Below are 16932 nucleotides of genomic sequence, written 5' to 3' on the forward strand. Positions count from 1 at the left end.
GCTAGTCTTCAGCTGGATGTTGTATAGTCACTAGCAGTGAGGAGTGTCTTAAAACTCAGAATGGCACCAGGCCCCCCATCCATAAGATGCATTTTGGGATAATCTTGGCACCAGATGATTCATCCTGGGCCATAAAATGGTTGTCTTGAATCTTGTAGAAGGGCAGATTACCATACAAATAGTTTCGTTTACATAGATTAGGGGAACAGTATCTGAGGATAACATACTGGTTTGTCAAGTGGGTTCTGAGCCATTAGGCTAACCGACTTGAAGACAGAGTCTGGGGTAAATGCATGGTACATTAACATAGCTTAAGACAAATATTTCCATAAGAAAAATGCATTGGTTAACTCAAGGTTTGAGAATAGTTAACTTCAGGTGAAACCAGGTGTCATTATGGCAACCCAGTATTTTAAGAGAAACCTCCTTTTAAATTTATATAGAGAAGAAAAAATATCTCTAGTTTGTTTCCTCCTGCCGCTTAAGAGAGAGAAAAATGTCTGACACTTGCAGCCTATTTCCTCTGCTTGGAGACCCCTGGCCTTCCTGCCTGTTACCCTCTCAGTTTTAAGCCTGAGTAGGCTTATAGAGTTATTGCTTATATTGCTTTCCCTGCCCTTTAGTGATGCCCAAGAAGGTCAAACACACATGTGAGAAGTAGAGAGAGCAAAGTAGGTGAGGTAACACATTGACAAGCACATTATTTTGGACTTTATGTGTAAACAAATTTATATTTCATAGTTACGTATGTAGGATTGGAAGAGAACACAAAAATACTAATAGTGGAATTATTGACACGTTTCTGTTTCTTTTTTTTAAAATTCCTTTATTTTTAATTCTTTTTTTAAATTAAAAAAATGTATTTCTTTTTTATACAGTACTTTCTGTCTTTCCCCCTTAAATGCTAAAAATAATACTTTTAAAAACCTTATGCATAGTTCTGTTTGCTTCCTTCCACCTCCTCTTTTCTGCATCTAACTGTGTAAACTTGTCCTATATTTTATACATCACCAGGACTTTTTTTTCCCTTTTTTTTTTTTTTTAGTTCCCCAACTAGGGATTGAACCTGGGCCCCTGCAGTTAAAGCCCTAGGTCCTAACCACTGGAACCCCAGGGAATTTCCCACCAGGATTAGTTCTTTTTTTCCTCACCAGGACATTATCTCTTTGTACTCACAAAATCCTCTCAACTTTCACACCCTTACTCCTATGACCTACTGACACTCAGTACTGTAAGACTGTTTAAGCCTTGGCTACTAGGTTATGTTATGCATGTATGAATATTTATAGTCTTATTCATATTAATAACTTGACCAACATTTTAAGATGCTTTTGAATTTTCAAAATCAACCTCATATAATTTTTTAATATACTCAATTTCCCATTATTTCCCTGCAATTCCTGGAAGAATGTAAAAATACAGTTGATTGTATTGTAAAATAGCAAATTTTACCCGTAATCAGTCACAAAACTTTGTGAAGCCCAGTCAATGATACATGTATTGGTTGGGCTTTTATTTTAACACATTTATAACGGAAAGGTATGCATGCGTGTGAGGAACTTGAAAACACACAATTAAAATCCTTTACATAAAACAAAACAAAAAATCCTTTACATAAAACAAAGAACTCATATAGACACTAGTGAAACATATGGAGATACTCTTCACAGTAAAGCAGCAGCTCTTATATTTTCCGGAACACCAGATCTCTGTCAATTACTGAGTCGCACCCCCAGTTTCTGATTCAGTTGGTCTGAAACGGGATCCAGGATGGTTCATTTCTAACCAGCCTCCTGCTCCTGCTGCTGCTGCAGGACCAACATTTTGAAAATCACCCCATTAACACAAAAAGCGACTTTCCAATCTTACAGGCTAGGACGACCCATCTCAGTTTGAGCTTCGGGGTCTGCTGCAGAGTTAGCATGCTTATTTCCCATGAGAAGTTTCTGTTTGAACTTCACCCTCAAGCTCCTTGTCTTCTCATCTCTGGGTAGAGTTCAGAATCTTCCTTCCACGGAGGAAGAGGGACTGGGTGAAGCAGGCAAGCAGATTTGTGCAAGAGTCATCTCTTTCTTTCCTTTTTTTTTTTTTAAGTTAAACCTCTTTCTTTTTAAAATTTTTGTTTATTTTTACTTTTCGGTTGCTCTGGGTCTTCGTTGTGGTGAGCAGGCTTTCTCTCGTTGCGGTGAGCAGGGGCTCCTCTCCAGCTGCAGGGAGCAGGCTTCTCATTGCGGTGGCTTCTCTAGCCGTGGAGCATGGCCACCAGACGCCCGAGCGTCAGCAGTTGCAGCTCCCAGGCTCTAGAACATAGGCTCAGTAGTTGTGGCGCACGGGCGTAGCTGCTTTGCAGCATGAGGGATCTTCTGGACTAGGAATCAAACTTGTGTCCCCTGCACTGGCAGGCAGATTCTTATCCACTGAGCCACCAGTGAAGTCCAGAGTCATCTTATGCCTCTTGAGGGATCTCCCTTATCTGCACTCTAAGTGATAATTCCTTGCCTTTCTCAAAAGCGCCTGAAAGATCTCATCGTGCATATAAAAGAAGATATATCCAGTGTGAAGCCTAGCCTCCTGCATCACGGACTCTTGCATTTCTGATACGAGTAGGTCATGGTACGTGAACCAGGCCTGCTTCTGAAAGTCGTAAACATCGCTGATGTGATGGCCTGAATCTGGGGGGCTCCCGAGATGGCTGATGACACGGATAAGCTGGTAGGCATTTCCTTTTACCCTTCGGCTTCAGTTTCTGTGTCCTCCCTGTCTAAAATTCCAGGGTTTGTATCAGAACCCAAAGCACCGAGGGAGTCCCTGTGATCTTTCTGATGATCCTGGAAGTCCTTTTCTGTGTATTCCTGGGCACCCAGCCCCCTGACACCTGGAGGTGATTCCCTTCAGGGGAATTCCTTGACGATTCTTTTCCTACTGCACTTCTGCAGTTTTTCAGCCACACCTTGAGATCTTCTGGAATCCTGTTTTCATGAGCCTATACAAGTCTTCAGTGGACTCCGTGACACTGCCCACGTCTGCTCTACGAATGCGTGGCTCTCTCAGATCTCTTAAGGTCTGGATTTTCAGGCGCCTCGTGGAGCTGAGCCTCTCTGAGACTTGGTGTGGGCTGCTAGTAAGTTCACTTTCATCTTCACAGATCATAAGATACGTGTGTTCTTGATCCATCCCTGAGTCAGCTGCTGGCAGCTCCTTTGCTGCCATTTCTGAAGCTGTTATATTCCATTTAGGACCATTTTCCAGGTCTTTCTGCTGCTGTTCTTGGCTTGACCCTTCAGCGATCTTCTGGAACATTAGTGGTTCAGCATTCTTTGCCAAGGAATCGCTGGATTCTGAGACCAACTTCTTTGAAGGTGACGATGGGGCAAGGATCTCAGAAACCATCTCTGCACGACTTCTAGCATTTTGGAGTCACCGGGAGGTGTGTTACTGGTGTAGGAAAAGGTGACTTGGTGCTCTCACTGCAATGAGAAGATGAGTTTAAAACTTTATGAATAGCAACTGGTTGGTTATCCTTCACTAGCAACCAAGCATCATTAAAGCTATAGCATTTCAGATGGACGATGAGCACTCTGGGAAGCTTACTGAATTTGTGCATTGCAACAGATGTCTCGTGGGTGCATTCATTACAGCTATACTCAAGGTCTTCTGCCCTAAAGAAAAGATCAAAAGAATTCTGAATAGAGGACGGTTGTCGTTTCGTTTCTTGGGGAAGGTTGATAGAAAGATAATGACTTGGCTCTGTCTTGAGAACGACCTGTCCACAGGCTTTACAGATAATGGAGCACTGCCATTCAAAAGTTAGCCACAACGGGACAAACAAATGTCTGGCAGGCAGCATTATCCACATACATCTGCGAAGATGAATTTCCATCCCCGGTTTCCTCTCAGTCTTCAAAGTGGTGGTTAATTTTTCCATGTCTTCTTTCAGCTGCTCTAAACAGTATCCTAAAAACTCATAAGTGTCGTACTGCACCTTGCTGGAGAAAGTCTCTGCGACGGCTGAAATAGCATTTTTTTTTTTTTTTTGATATTGACAAGTAGCTTTTTCTTGCCCTCCAGGTCACAAATATCTTTTAAAGCAAGTAGCTGGGTCAGGCACGTGATAAAAGCAACAAAGGGAATTTCCTCCTACGATATGCCCTTCGTGAGTAAGTCATCAGCAAATGAGGGAATCACAAACAGTGACTGCAAAACCGCATTCATGTAACAGGTGTTCCCCAGGTTGGGGAACCCTTGCCAGAATTCTGGGTGAGTGTCAAGGTCATCCCATCTTAGGTCATCATGGCTATAAATTTGTTCTGATGGAAACTCCAAACCTGTTTTGCAAGAGAGAGCCTGGATTGAGACAACAGTCTGAGCTAGATTGGCATTTTCAGTAGAGATGGTCTTGCATGTAGATCCACAGGTTGAATTTCTGTTTTTCTTGACCTTCTGAATGCAACAGTTCATCCTTGTTACTTTCTGCATACTCAAAGGAATCGGTCTTCAATTTCCATTTAGTTCAGGGTCACTTTCTTTCAGAGACCCTTCATTCATCTCTCGACCAGGTGATAGCATTTCTTCCCGCTTTGTTCCTTGATTTTCTAAGAGTCCTGTTCTGGCAAGAGCTGGTGACTTGAACAAGAGTTTCATTTGCTTTTTCTGTATTAAAGGGTGCATCGCAGGGCGTGTCACGGACTTGGTGAGATGGAGTTTCCTTCTGTGTGTTCCTCCCACCAAAAACACCCCAATCACGATTGTGTTTCATGGGTGGCTGGGATTTGTTTTGACAGACTGAGTCCAGAAAGGCCTTCAACTGTTCAGGTCCCTGTAGGATAATTTGTTAATGAGCAAGCAGCTGTTGTTTTGCAGAGTTAAAGGCAGACAGCTTTGTCTCTTTCCACAGTGTGTAAGGACCACACTTGTAAAATTGTTGCTGAGCTGAAAAACCCGGATAAATCCTTCAGAGTTGAAGATGACTGCCAGGCTAATTTCCTTCTCTCCTTCCACTGTTTCCACGAGAGCTTCTCTCTCTTGCTCCAAATGCGAACAAAGCCGTGTATCTTTAGAGGATTCATCCTCTTCTTTGCAAGGAAAACTTATGTAACCTGAAGAAAAAAAGGACACACACACACTTTAATCTAGAATGTATTCTCAGTAGTGGAAAACCCTATGTAATAAAATTCATTCTGTGTTCTCCTTAGGCTTAGCTAAAAGACACTTTTGGGGGACTACTTACATGCTAAAGCTATGGCAGTTCTTGGGCTTCCCTGATGGCTCAGTGGTAAAGAACCTGCCGGCAGTGCAGGAGCTGAAGGAGACGTGGGTTCGAGCTCTGGGTCGGGAATATCCCCTGGAGGGCATGGCAACCCACTCCAGTATTCTTGCCTGGGAAATCCCAGGGACAGAGGAGCCACAACAAGTTGGACATGACCGAGAGAGTTAGCATGGAAGCCTGGCAATTCTCCAGAAGACATAGATTCAGAATACAATTTTGGATTTTCCTGGTGGTGCAGTGGATAAGAATCCACTTATCGGACACAGGTTCAATCCCCCATCTTGGAAGATCTCACGTGCTGTGGAGCAACTGAGTCCATGCTCTAGAAGCCACCACAAGGAGAAGCCCGTACACTGCAATGAAGACCCAGCGCAGGCAAAAATAAACAAACAAAAACTTTTAAAAGAAAAAAGAACGTTAAAAAAAATATAAGCTCTTTCGGGGGGCTGTTAGGAGGGGCGGGTGACGAAGGATGGCTTAAAAGGTGGGTAACTAATGTTACCCAGTCATGCTGCTGAATTTAGGTAAGCCAAGGGGGATTTCTATATTTGGTTCTGAGTTTTCTTTCCTGTGGCATTTGATCACGCAGAATGAAGTCAACTAACCAATTAAACCTGAGTTTTATAGCCAGGGAGAAGAGGAGGCTTAGGATCGGGCCTCTAAACATGTCCTTAGAGCAGTTATTTGCAGATCTATACAGCTTACAATTTGTAAGAGGCAGTTCTATACTTTTACTGGAACAAAAAGCTAGCCTCTTCATTCAGTGACTTCACAGTCCTGTCCCTGGCTTTTCTCTTTTACATGCCAACGTTTTCTTCTTACCTTAATGCTGTCTTTGTCCTAAGCACCACTGATTATTGGGCAAATCGGTTTACCAGCATTCTCCCGTCTGGGTTTTCTCCTATTCTTCATGTGAAGTGGAGGAGGACCCTATGGTTCTTGCCTCCCATGTCCTCAGCCTGCCTTTAGGCTGTGGAAAAATTTTAGCCAAAGAATAAGTTTAATCAGAGAAGTGAGAAAATGCAGAAGCAAAGGAAAACAGTCAAAGGAGATCAAATAGTAATAGTTTAGTCAATAAGCAGAGTAAAGGACCTTTAGCTCCTTCTCAAGGACGATAGATAATATTCTGAGCTATATCTTATGAGCTGTCTTGTAGATACTGAAACCCCCACCAGATGATGACCAAACTGTAGCCATGACATAAGCTGCCACAATTCTGAGAACTGGTCTCAAAGAGATGGGAACAAACCCTGGAACTGAAGATGAATTGTACCTAAAGCAATGAAGACAACGCTGGTCAGACCACTGATGACCAACTTCAAGGTGACTGTCCGAGCTGACTGTGCTGTTTCTGCATAGTCCGACTGTTTCTGCTGTTTCTCCCTCTGTCTATAACTGCTCTTGGCCCCTGATTGTCAGCTGGGGGGGAGGGGAGGGCAGAGGGAGTTCAACCCCCCCCACCAGTTGCCAGCATCTAAAATAAAGCAAATTTTCCTTTCCATCAACCTGGCCTCTTTAGTGGCCTTTGAGTTTTGAGCAGCCAGAACCCACTTTCAGTTACAGATACAGTGATATATTTAACCAGTTCAGTTCAGTTCAGTTCAGTCGCTCAGTCGTGTCCGACTCTTTGTGACTCCATGAACTGCAGCACACCAGGCCTCCCTGTCCATCACCAACTCCCAGAGTTCACTCAAACTCACATCCATTGAGTCGGTGATGCCATCCAGCCATCTCATCCTCTGTCGTCCCCTTCTCCTCCTGCCCCCAATCCCTCCCAGCATCAGAGTCTTTTCCAATGAGTCAACTCTTCCCATCAGGTGGCCAAAGTACTGGACTTTCAGCTTTAGCATCAGTCCTTCCAATGAACACCCAGGACTGATCTCCTTTAGAATGGACTGGTTGGATCTCCTTGCAGTCCAAGGGACTCTCAAGAGTCTTCTCCAACACCACAGTTCAAAAGCATCAATTCTTCGGCACTCAGCCTTCTTCACAGTTCAACTCTCACATCCATACATGACTACTGGAAAAACCATAGCCTTGACTAGATGGACTTTTGTTGGCAAAGTAATGTCTCTGCTTTTGAATATGCTATCTAGGTTGGTCATAACTTTCCTTCCAAGGAGTGTCTTTTAATTTTATGGCTGCAATCACCATCTGCAGTGATTTTGGAGCCCCCAAAAATAAAGTCTGACACTGTTTCCACTGTTTCCCCATCTATTTCCCATGAAGTACTACCTGATATTTCACTGTGTCAAGGGCTGGTCAATCCTAAAACAATTATCATTACCCTGCAACTGGGGATAAAGCTTTCATTGTGATAGGAGGGCTGGATTGCAGAACGGTTGTTACAAGGAAAATTGGGACAATTTTATTAGGAAGAATGGCTTCCCTGATAGCTCAGTTGGTAAAGAATCCGCCTACAATGCAGGAGACCCCGGTTCAATTCCTGGGTGGGAAAGATCCCCTGGAGAAGGGATAGGCTACCCACTCCAGTGTTCTTGGGGTTCTCTTGTGGCTCAGCTGGTACAGAATCTGCCTGCAATGTGGGAGACTTGGGTTCAATCCCTGGGTTGGGAAGATGCCCCAGAGAAGGGAAAGGCTACCCACTCCAGTATTCTGGCCTGGAGAATTCCATGGACTGTATAGTCCTTGGGGTCACAAAGAGTCGATGTGACTGAGTGATAAATGCCACATTAGGAAGAATTGGTTGGGAGAAGAATAAATGCTGGGTATGCAACCACCCATGTCAAATATACACAGAGGAGGGGAATGGGGAAGGTGATGAGCTGGTGTACCAGATAATTAGCAAAATTCAGAGACAGAGACAAAGGGACAAAAGGGAGAGAGCCATACATGTCAAAACAGAAACACAGAAGGCTTCCCTGGTGGTTCAGTGCTAAAGAATCCACCTGGCAATACAGGGACCCCAGTTCGATCCCTGGTCGGGGAAGATTCCATGTACTGCGGTGCAGCGATGTCCGTGTGTCACAACTACCGAGCCCAAGCTCTAGGCCTGTGTGTTGCAACTGCTGAGCCCACGTGCCCAGAGCTGGGCTCCGCACCAAGAGAGGCACCTCGGTGAGAAGCCGCTGCACTGCAGTGGAGAGTAGCCCCGCTCGCTGCAACGAGAGAAAGCCCAGGCAGCGACTAAGACCCAGCACAGGCCAAATAAATAAATTAAAATGTATATACAGAGGAAAGGAATGGAGTAAGATGGTCAACTTTTGTAGCAGATAATTATCAAAATTCAGAGAGAGAGAGAAAAAAAAGAAAGAGACATGAAGAGACACACATCTCAAAACAGAAACAGAGAGTTTTCAGAAACTTAAAAAAAAAAAAAAAAACTCTCTTAATTTCCCTTCTTTTCCCCACTTATTTGCTCATCTCTTTTCAGGCGGTCAGGAATGGTGACTCCCCTCTGATATTTTAATTTTAGAAAAGAAGCATCAGAACCCCAATGAAACCAACATAAAAATTGCCCTTTGCCCAGCCACGGTTCATCCCCAAAAGACATGAGTCAGTCTGGAGAGCTGTCCTCAGTCACATCTGGGCAATGATTGCTTGCTGCTAAGTCACTTCAGTCGTGTCCGACTCTGTGCGACCCCATAGACAGCAGCCCACCAGGCTCCCCCGTCCCTGGGATTCTCCAGGCAAGAACGCTGGAGTGGGTTGCCATTTCCTTCTCTAGTGCATGAAAGTGAAAAGTGAAAGTGAAGTTGTTCAGTCATGTCTGACTCTTAGGACCCCATGGACTGCAGGAGTCCACTTAGCCAGGCCTAATTCCATAATTCCTGATTCCTAATTCCAATGATTGCTTAGGATTGTTATAAGAAAAAGATAACATGTTTTAAACTCATCTCCCTCCACAATCCTGTAAGTTAATCCACTCTCAAAAGCATTCCAAGCACACCCCTCCCCAATCACCCAGATTATGTTAGTACATCCACAAGCCTAACACTGACTAGTTGACCTGTAACTCTTTGCCAAAACCAAGCCTAACAACTTATCTTGTTTGAGAAACCCTGCTTCATGCCTCTAGTCTAACTTAAAGGGTTGTTCTGATGTCTCACAGCCTAGAACTTTAAGTGTCTGGGTTTTTGTTTGTTTGCTATAATGAGAAGGTTAGATAGCATCACCGATTCAATGGATATGAGTTTCAGCAAACTCTGGGAGACCGAGGAAGACAGGACCCTGGCAGGCTACAGTCCACGGGGTCGCAAAGAGTTGGACACGACTGAGCAACTTCACTTTCAAAGTGAAACAGGGTCCTCTGTTCACAGAATTCTCCAGGCAAGAATACTGGGGTGGGTTGCCATTTCCTTCTCCAAGAGAATCTTCCCGACCCAGGGACTGAACCCACATCTCCTGCGTCTCCTGCGCTGGCGGACAGACTCCACCACAGAGCCAGGAGGGAAGCCAAGTAGGAGATGAAGAAAGCCTGATTCAACGCGTTGATTTGGGAGGGATTTTTCCATTCTCTGTGACCTGGGATATCGGCATTTTCAGAAGGGAATGCTCATCCAAAGCTGGAATGATGACAGCTACCTGCCTCTTGACCTCTTTACATCACCTTGACAGTATTTGGTATCGACTCCCCGGTGGCTCAGATGGTAAAGCGTCTGCCTGCAATGCAGGAGACCCGGATTCGATCCCTGGGTTGGGAAGATCCCCTGGAGAAGGAAATGGCAACCCACTCCAGTACTCTCGCCTAGAAAATTCCATGGATGGAGGAGCCTGGTGGGCTACAGTCCATGGAGTCACGAAGAGTTGGACACGACTGAGCGACTTCACGACTGACAGTATTTGAATATGTATCTAGGCCTCCCTCATAGCTCAGTTGGAAAAGAATCCGCCTGCGATGCAGGAGACCCCTGTTCGATTCTTGGGTTGGGAATATCCCCTGGAGAAGTGTTCGGCTTACCCATTCCAGTATTCTTGGGCTTCCCTTGTGGCTCAGCTGGTAAAGAATCTGCCTACAATGTGGGAGACTTGGGTTCGATCCCTGGGTTGGAAAGATTCTGGATTCGGAGAAGGGAAAGGCTACCTACTCCAGTATTCTGGCCTGGAGAATTCCATGGACTACAGTCCACGGGGTTGCAAAGAGTCGGACACGACTGAGCAACTTTCACCTTTTCCATCACTGATGTATTACAATCATTTAGTTTTTATCAGTAGGTTAGCAGAAATGTATCTTATTTGTAGTACAAGTGTTTCTACATCTTTCTCTATTTTTTGATAATTACGTTTTCTCTTTGGCTGCTTACTAATGCTTTTGATTATCTCTTAAGTTAAAGGTGAATTAACTTTTCCCCCATTAATTTATAAAAATTCTTTACAAATGAAGGCTATCAGTTATTCTTATGGACACAATGCAGTTTTCACCATTTGACATTTTTAATTTAAGCTTACATTATAATTTATAGATAGTTGATTGAGTTTTCATTGATACTGTGATGTAGTTTTACAAGATATTTTTAAACTTGCTTCTGTCAGTTTATAAGAAAGGTACTGATATACAAGATATATTTTTGAGTGAAAAACAAAATAATACATGCAAAGTCTACTTTGCATAAATTTCACACGTACATATATTTTTTTTAGAAAGTAAGATGTAAGAATCAGAGAAGGCAATGGCACGCCACTCCAGAACTCTTGCCTGGAAAATTCCATGGATGGGGGAGCCTGGTGGGCTGCAGTCCATGGGGTCGTGAACAGTTGGACACGACTGAGTGACTTCACTTTCACTTTTCACTTTCATGCATTGGAGAAGGAAATGGCAGCCCATTCCAGTGTTCTTGCCTGGAGAATCCCAGGGACGGGGGAGCCTGGTGGGCTGCCGTCTCTGGGGTCGCACAGAGTCGGACACGACTGGAGTGACTTAGCAGCAGCAGCAAGATGTAAGAATAGATGTCAGTCTAATGATAATGCCAACAATCAGCACGTAGTGTGGTTAACATTTTCCTTCTGGCTTTAATATAGTTTCCACTTTGCTCTCTAACTCGTATTTACTACTTGTGCATTCTTTGTAGAAACTCTGCTTTGCAATGATTTTCACTTTTAGATTGTGGCAGGTTCAGTTTTTGAGTTTTTATTTTAAAATAATCATATTTGTCATTCTGTGAAAAAGTGGATTTACACATTCTTTCCTAGCATCTCGATCACACACACAGACACACGATACACACACTTTCTGAAGTGCTTTCTGTGTTTCCTGTCTGTTTCCTTCTGCCAGGATGTGTGCTCTGTTAAAGAGGCTGTCTTGCTCACGACAGTAGACAGTCGATAAGGATTTGATGAACGGCTGAATGTGGTCATGCTTACACACACACACACAGATACACACTGCAGTTTTTAATACAGTTTGTGTGTATACATACACACGCATACACAGATAGGGCTCCTAGTTTTTCAGTGTAACCTGTATAATAAATGTGAATAGGCCCAAAAAAACCGTTTTACAGTTCCTGTGTTCCAGGGTGTACTATTTTTGACCAATTTAATGTTTTTATATATCAATTCCCCACAATCACCAACCCATTGTATGCTATCATAAGTAACACGATTTTTTAAAAAATAATTCAGTTCAGTTCAGTTCAATTGCTCAGTCGTGTCCGACTCTTTGCAACCCCATGAATCCCAGCACGCCAGGCCTCCCTGTCCATCACCAGCTCCCGGAGTTCACTCAGACTCACGTCCATCGAGTCAGTGATGCCATCCAGCCATCTCATCCTCTGTCGTCCCCTTCTCCTCCTGCCCCCAATCCCTCCCAGCATCAGAGTCTTTTCCAATGAGCCAACTCTTTGCATGAGGTGGCCAAAGTACTGGAGTTTCAGCTTTAGCATCATTCCTTCCAAAGAACACCCAGGACCGATCTCCTTCAGAATGGACTGGTTGGATCTCCTTGCAGTCCAAGGGACTCTCAAGAGTCTTCTCCAACAGCACAGTTCAAAAGCATCAATTCTTCAGCACTCAGCCTTCTTCACAGTCCAACTCTCACATCCATACATGACCACTGGAAAAACCATGGCCTTGACTAGATGGACCTTTGTTGGCAAAGTAATGTCTCTGCTTTTGAATATGCTATCTAGGTTGGTCATAACTTTCCTTCCAAGGAGTAAGCGTCTTTTAATTACTTTTTTCTAAAACCCAAAATTATTTTAAGTGAGAAAAGTTGCATTGTTTTACAGTTTTGCAATCTATTTGTTGTCTGAGTTAATAGAAGACAGCTGAAATCATGCACCTGCATTCAATCTGTTGTGATATCACTTACTACATAGCTGCTAGAAAATGCCATTGTACAATTGTGAGAGAATGAGTGTTGAAAAGGCATAAAATATCTTAGTGTTACTATTCAAATAATTTTGGTCTTACAGATGTGAATTCTGTCAGAGAAGACAGTGGATAGCAACTCTGGTTTAAATGCTTATTCTGTATTTTTTTAATGCTTATTCTGACTAGAGATTTCTAAGTTGTATATGATAAATGTTATTTATAAAAATTAAACTTAAGGGACTTCCCTGGTGGCCCCTTCCCGGTGGTTAAGACTCTGTGCTGCCAATGCAGGGGGTGCAAGTTCAATCCCTGGTCAGGGACAAAGATCCCAAACGCCCTAACCCTATAAAAATTTAAAAAAAGTACAATTTAGATGAATAGACATGTATATAAACACATTGCATATAATCCCATCACCTTTACAGTTTTAAAGTATAGTTGTACGTCCTCCAAGTAAGTTTTCTATGAACTCCGGCTTTCAGCCAACCCATCTTCACAAGAAACTTTCACTCGTCCACTAGAAAAGCAGCTGTTGGTGCTCACCACCCACCAGGCACTGTTGCAGATGCAGGCTACCTCAGCGAGGAGACAGCGAATGCCTCTCCCTCAGCGCACGTCACTCAGTCGTGTCTGACTCGTTGCGACCCCATGGACTCCAGTCCATGGAATTCTCCAGGCCAGAATACTGGAGTGGGTACCCTTTCCCTTCTCCAGGGGATCTTCCCAACCCAGAGATTGAACCCAGGTCTCCGCATTTCAGGAGGATTCTTTATCAGCTGAGCCACAGGGAAGCCCAAGAATACTGGAGTGGGTAGACTATCCTTTCTCCAGAGGATCTTCCCGACCCAAGAATCGAACTGGGGAGGTCACATTTTGTGGAAGAGGCACATCATAGCCTAGCAATCAGGAAACTAAGCATTTCACACAATTTGACATTCAGTAAGAAGAAGTGTGTACAAGCTTGGACAGCAAGGAGATCAAACCAGTCCATCCTAAAGAAAATCAACTCTGGATATTCATTGGAAGGGCTGATGCTGACACTGAAGCTCCAATACTTTGGCCACCTGATGTGAAGAGCTGACTCACTGGAAAAGCCCCTGATGCTGGGAAAGACTGAAGGCAAGAAGAGAAGGGGACAACAGAGGATGAGATGGTTGGATGGTATCACTGATTTGATGGACATGAGTTTGAGCAAGCTCTGGGAGTTAGTGACAGGTAAACCTGGAGTGTCATAGTCCATGGGGTTGCAAAGAGTCATGACTTAGCAACTGAACAACAGCAGAAACTAACACAACGTCATAAAGAGGCTATACACCAATAAAATTAATTTAAAAAAGAAAAAGAGTTCTCCTTAGATACCTCCTTTTCTTCTCCTTCCCGTCATCATGCTGCTGCTGCTGCTGCTAAGTCGCTTCAGTCGTGTCCGACTCTGTGCGACCCCAGAGACAGCAGCCCACCAGGCTCCCCCATCCCTGGGATTCTCCAGGCAAGAACACTGGAGTGGGTCCCTTCATCATAATATCTTGCAAATTCATTAGTTCCTTTTCCCTCCTTAACCACTGACTTCAGTCTCATAGCTCCCTGCATCTACCAGAAAGTCCGTTTGAAAGTCACGGTTTTCTTTCTCCTGGCTAAGTTCTTCTTGACTTTATCAAACCCAGGGCTCACTTTTTATAACAGGTATTTTATGTTCTGTGTCTCCATGAACCATACGGAGACGAGACTCCTAGCTAATGCTGCCTTTCTAGGGAATTCCCCTCAGGTCTGGAGGTTAGGACTTGGCATTTTCACTACCGGGACCCAAGCTCTATCCCCAGTCAGGAAACTAGCGTCATGGCCAAAAAAGCCCCCAACACCAACCCCTCCCAACCCTGCCTTTCTAGATGCATAATATCAAAACATCAACATAATGTTTTAACAATAATATGGTGGAAAAACAAAAGGAAAGTCCCTTATAATAAAAAAGAATAACATGTATTTCACTGTGTACGTGTTCTGGCATGATTTTGCTTGAAGTCAAACATAAGCTCCAGTACTCTGGCCGCCTGATACAAAGAGCCAATTCACCGGAAAAGACCCTGATGCTGGGAAAGATCGAGGGCAGGAGGAGAAGGGGACGACAGAGGGTGAGATGGTTGGACGGCATCACCGACTCGATGGACGTGAATCTGAACAAACTAGGGAGATAGCGGAGAACAGAAACCTGTTGTGCTGCAGCCCATGGGGTCGCAAAGGGCCGGACGGGACTTAGCGACAGAACAACAGTAAAACACATGTAGCCAAATTATCTGCACACCTGTGGGTTCCCCTTAACACAACAACCGACTAGGTATTTACTGACAACTCAGATGGCCTGAATGGCATTGCTTGGGGGCACTGTGATTTTTGAAATGATGTTCCTCACTTGGCAAAATCTCAAGTAAAACAATATTCCCTTACATTCTGGTCATCATGTTGCTTAGGAGTTTCAGCATAAATTAAAACAGGCAACAAGGAACAGTGCCTCGTGTTTATATGTAAAACTAATGTTCAGGCTCGGTTAACTATCAATAAGGTTTTCACCGGTCAAGTTTACCTACATGAATGTCGAACAGAACTTCCAAAGTTGATGTCTTCTTCCCTCATCTTCTCTTCACCCACATCTTTATCCCATCACTCTCGCTCTCTCCACAGCTTTTTTTTTTTCTCGTTTCCTTTTTTGGGTCACGCTTTGCAGTTTGTGGGATCTTAGTTCCCTGACCAGGGACTGCACTCATCCTTGTGCTGGGACAGCAGAGTCTTGACCACTGAACCGCTGGAGAATTCCCGCCTCTCCCTTTCGTAGTTCTTTTGAGAACTCTCTATATTCATTGTCAAGTCTTCCATTGGAGTATTTAGGGTTCTTTTCTGGAAAAAAAAAGAGAGAGAGAAGTCTGTAAGAAGTAATGACAAAAATCAATAGTCACATGAATTGAGGGAAAGATAGTTACTCGGTTGTCTTTGATTCTTTGTGACCCCAGAGACTGTTGCCCGCCAGTCCTCTGTGCATGGGATTCTCCAGGCAAGAATACTGGAGTGGGTTGTCCTTCCCTTCTTCAGGGATCTATCCTGACCCAGGGATCAAACCTTGGTCTCCCGCATTGCAGGCAGATTCTCCACCGTCTGAGGCACCAGGGTTAGGGTTAGGGTTAGCATGAAACATACACGTTATCATGTGTGGACAGACACTACTGGGAAGTCGTTACGCAGCACGGGGAGCTCAGCCTGGTGCTCCCTGATGACCTAGAGGGCGGGATAAGAGCGAGGGGACGTCCGTACACATGTAACCGCTTCACCTCGTGGTGCCGCAGAGACTAATACAACACTGTAAAGCAATATCCTCCAGTTAAAAATAAATGCTGTGGACTCGACTGTGTCATTTCCCACTCCTCCTAAACGTTGAAACTCCAGTTGCCAGCGTGACTGTATTTGGAACTGAGGCCTTGATGCAGGGAATTAAGCATAAAGGAGATGACAAGGGTGGGGCTCTGATAGGATTAGTGTTCTAATTAGAGACTCCTCCCCTCCACTTTTTCCTCTCTCTGTTTTTCTCTCTCTTGCTATCATCTTGTATTTATCGCAGCTGCTGCAGTTTTCTGTTGAAATTGATGTACTTTTTAAAATGTGTTTTTAAGGCAACTAGAGATGGTCATACCAAGTAAGTCAGAAAGGGGACAAACACCACGTAAGATGGAATCTAAAATATGACACAAACGAGCCTATCTACCAAGCGGGGTCACGGACACAGAGAACGGACTTGTGGTTGCCAAGCGGGAGGGGGCTGGGGGAGAAACGAGAGGGAATTTGGGGTTAGCAGGTGTAAGCTTTTACATCTAGAATGGATTAACAAGATCCTGCTGTAAAGCACAGATTTTGTTCAAAATCCTGTGATAAACCATAATGGAAAAGAATATTTTAAAAAGAATGTATATATCTGTATATCTCAAGAAACTAACACAACGTTGTAATAAATCAACTATAATTAAAATAAAACAAGAAAATGAATAAAGTGTGCCTGTTTCAAGAAAAACTGTTAGAGTCGGATAATACGGAAAACTGTGATAGTGACGCTGAAGTATCTCACTTGCGGGGCTTCTCAATTTAACCGGCTAACAACAGACACCTGTAAGGAGAGAGGAACGAACTTATTGCAGACAGACCTAAAGGCTTTATTTCTTATTTTCTAGCACCACCTCGTGGTAAAATTGAGAGTAGCGGTCTTGCTGGAGACGCCGCAAAAGGCTTTCTTTCTTGTCTTCGAGCACCATCTAGTGGTAATATATAGCAACTGCCACAGAAATTCGCGGACATAATCACACGTATAAAGACAAAATTAAATAACAAATTAAAATAAAACAAATACTCCAAGGAGGCAT

The 16932-nt window shown here is 43.8% G+C and overlaps 1 protein-coding gene across 1 annotated transcript; it reads right to left on the minus strand.

Annotated features, from left to right (window-relative positions):
* Positions 1 to 2367: 2367 nt before the first annotated feature.
* USP29 (ubiquitin specific peptidase 29) lies at positions 2368 to 15420 on the minus strand. The gene is given in 14 exon segments (XM_027514468.1): positions 2368 to 2738; positions 2741 to 2959; positions 2962 to 2973; positions 2976 to 3398; positions 3401 to 3442; positions 3445 to 3806; positions 3808 to 3895; positions 3898 to 4018; positions 4021 to 4470; positions 4541 to 4812; positions 4815 to 5021; positions 5024 to 5096; positions 6089 to 6236; positions 15118 to 15420. Coding segments are annotated over 12 exon segments (2508 nt in total). The 5' UTR covers positions 5067 to 5096; positions 6089 to 6236; positions 15118 to 15420; the 3' UTR covers positions 2368 to 2469.
* Between the last annotated feature and the right edge of the window lie 1512 nt (positions 15421 to 16932).

This window comes from Bos indicus x Bos taurus, chromosome 18, assembly GCF_003369695.1.
Source record: "Bos indicus x Bos taurus breed Angus x Brahman F1 hybrid chromosome 18, Bos_hybrid_MaternalHap_v2.0, whole genome shotgun sequence".
Taxonomy (NCBI): Eukaryota; Metazoa; Chordata; class Mammalia; order Artiodactyla; family Bovidae; genus Bos; species Bos indicus x Bos taurus.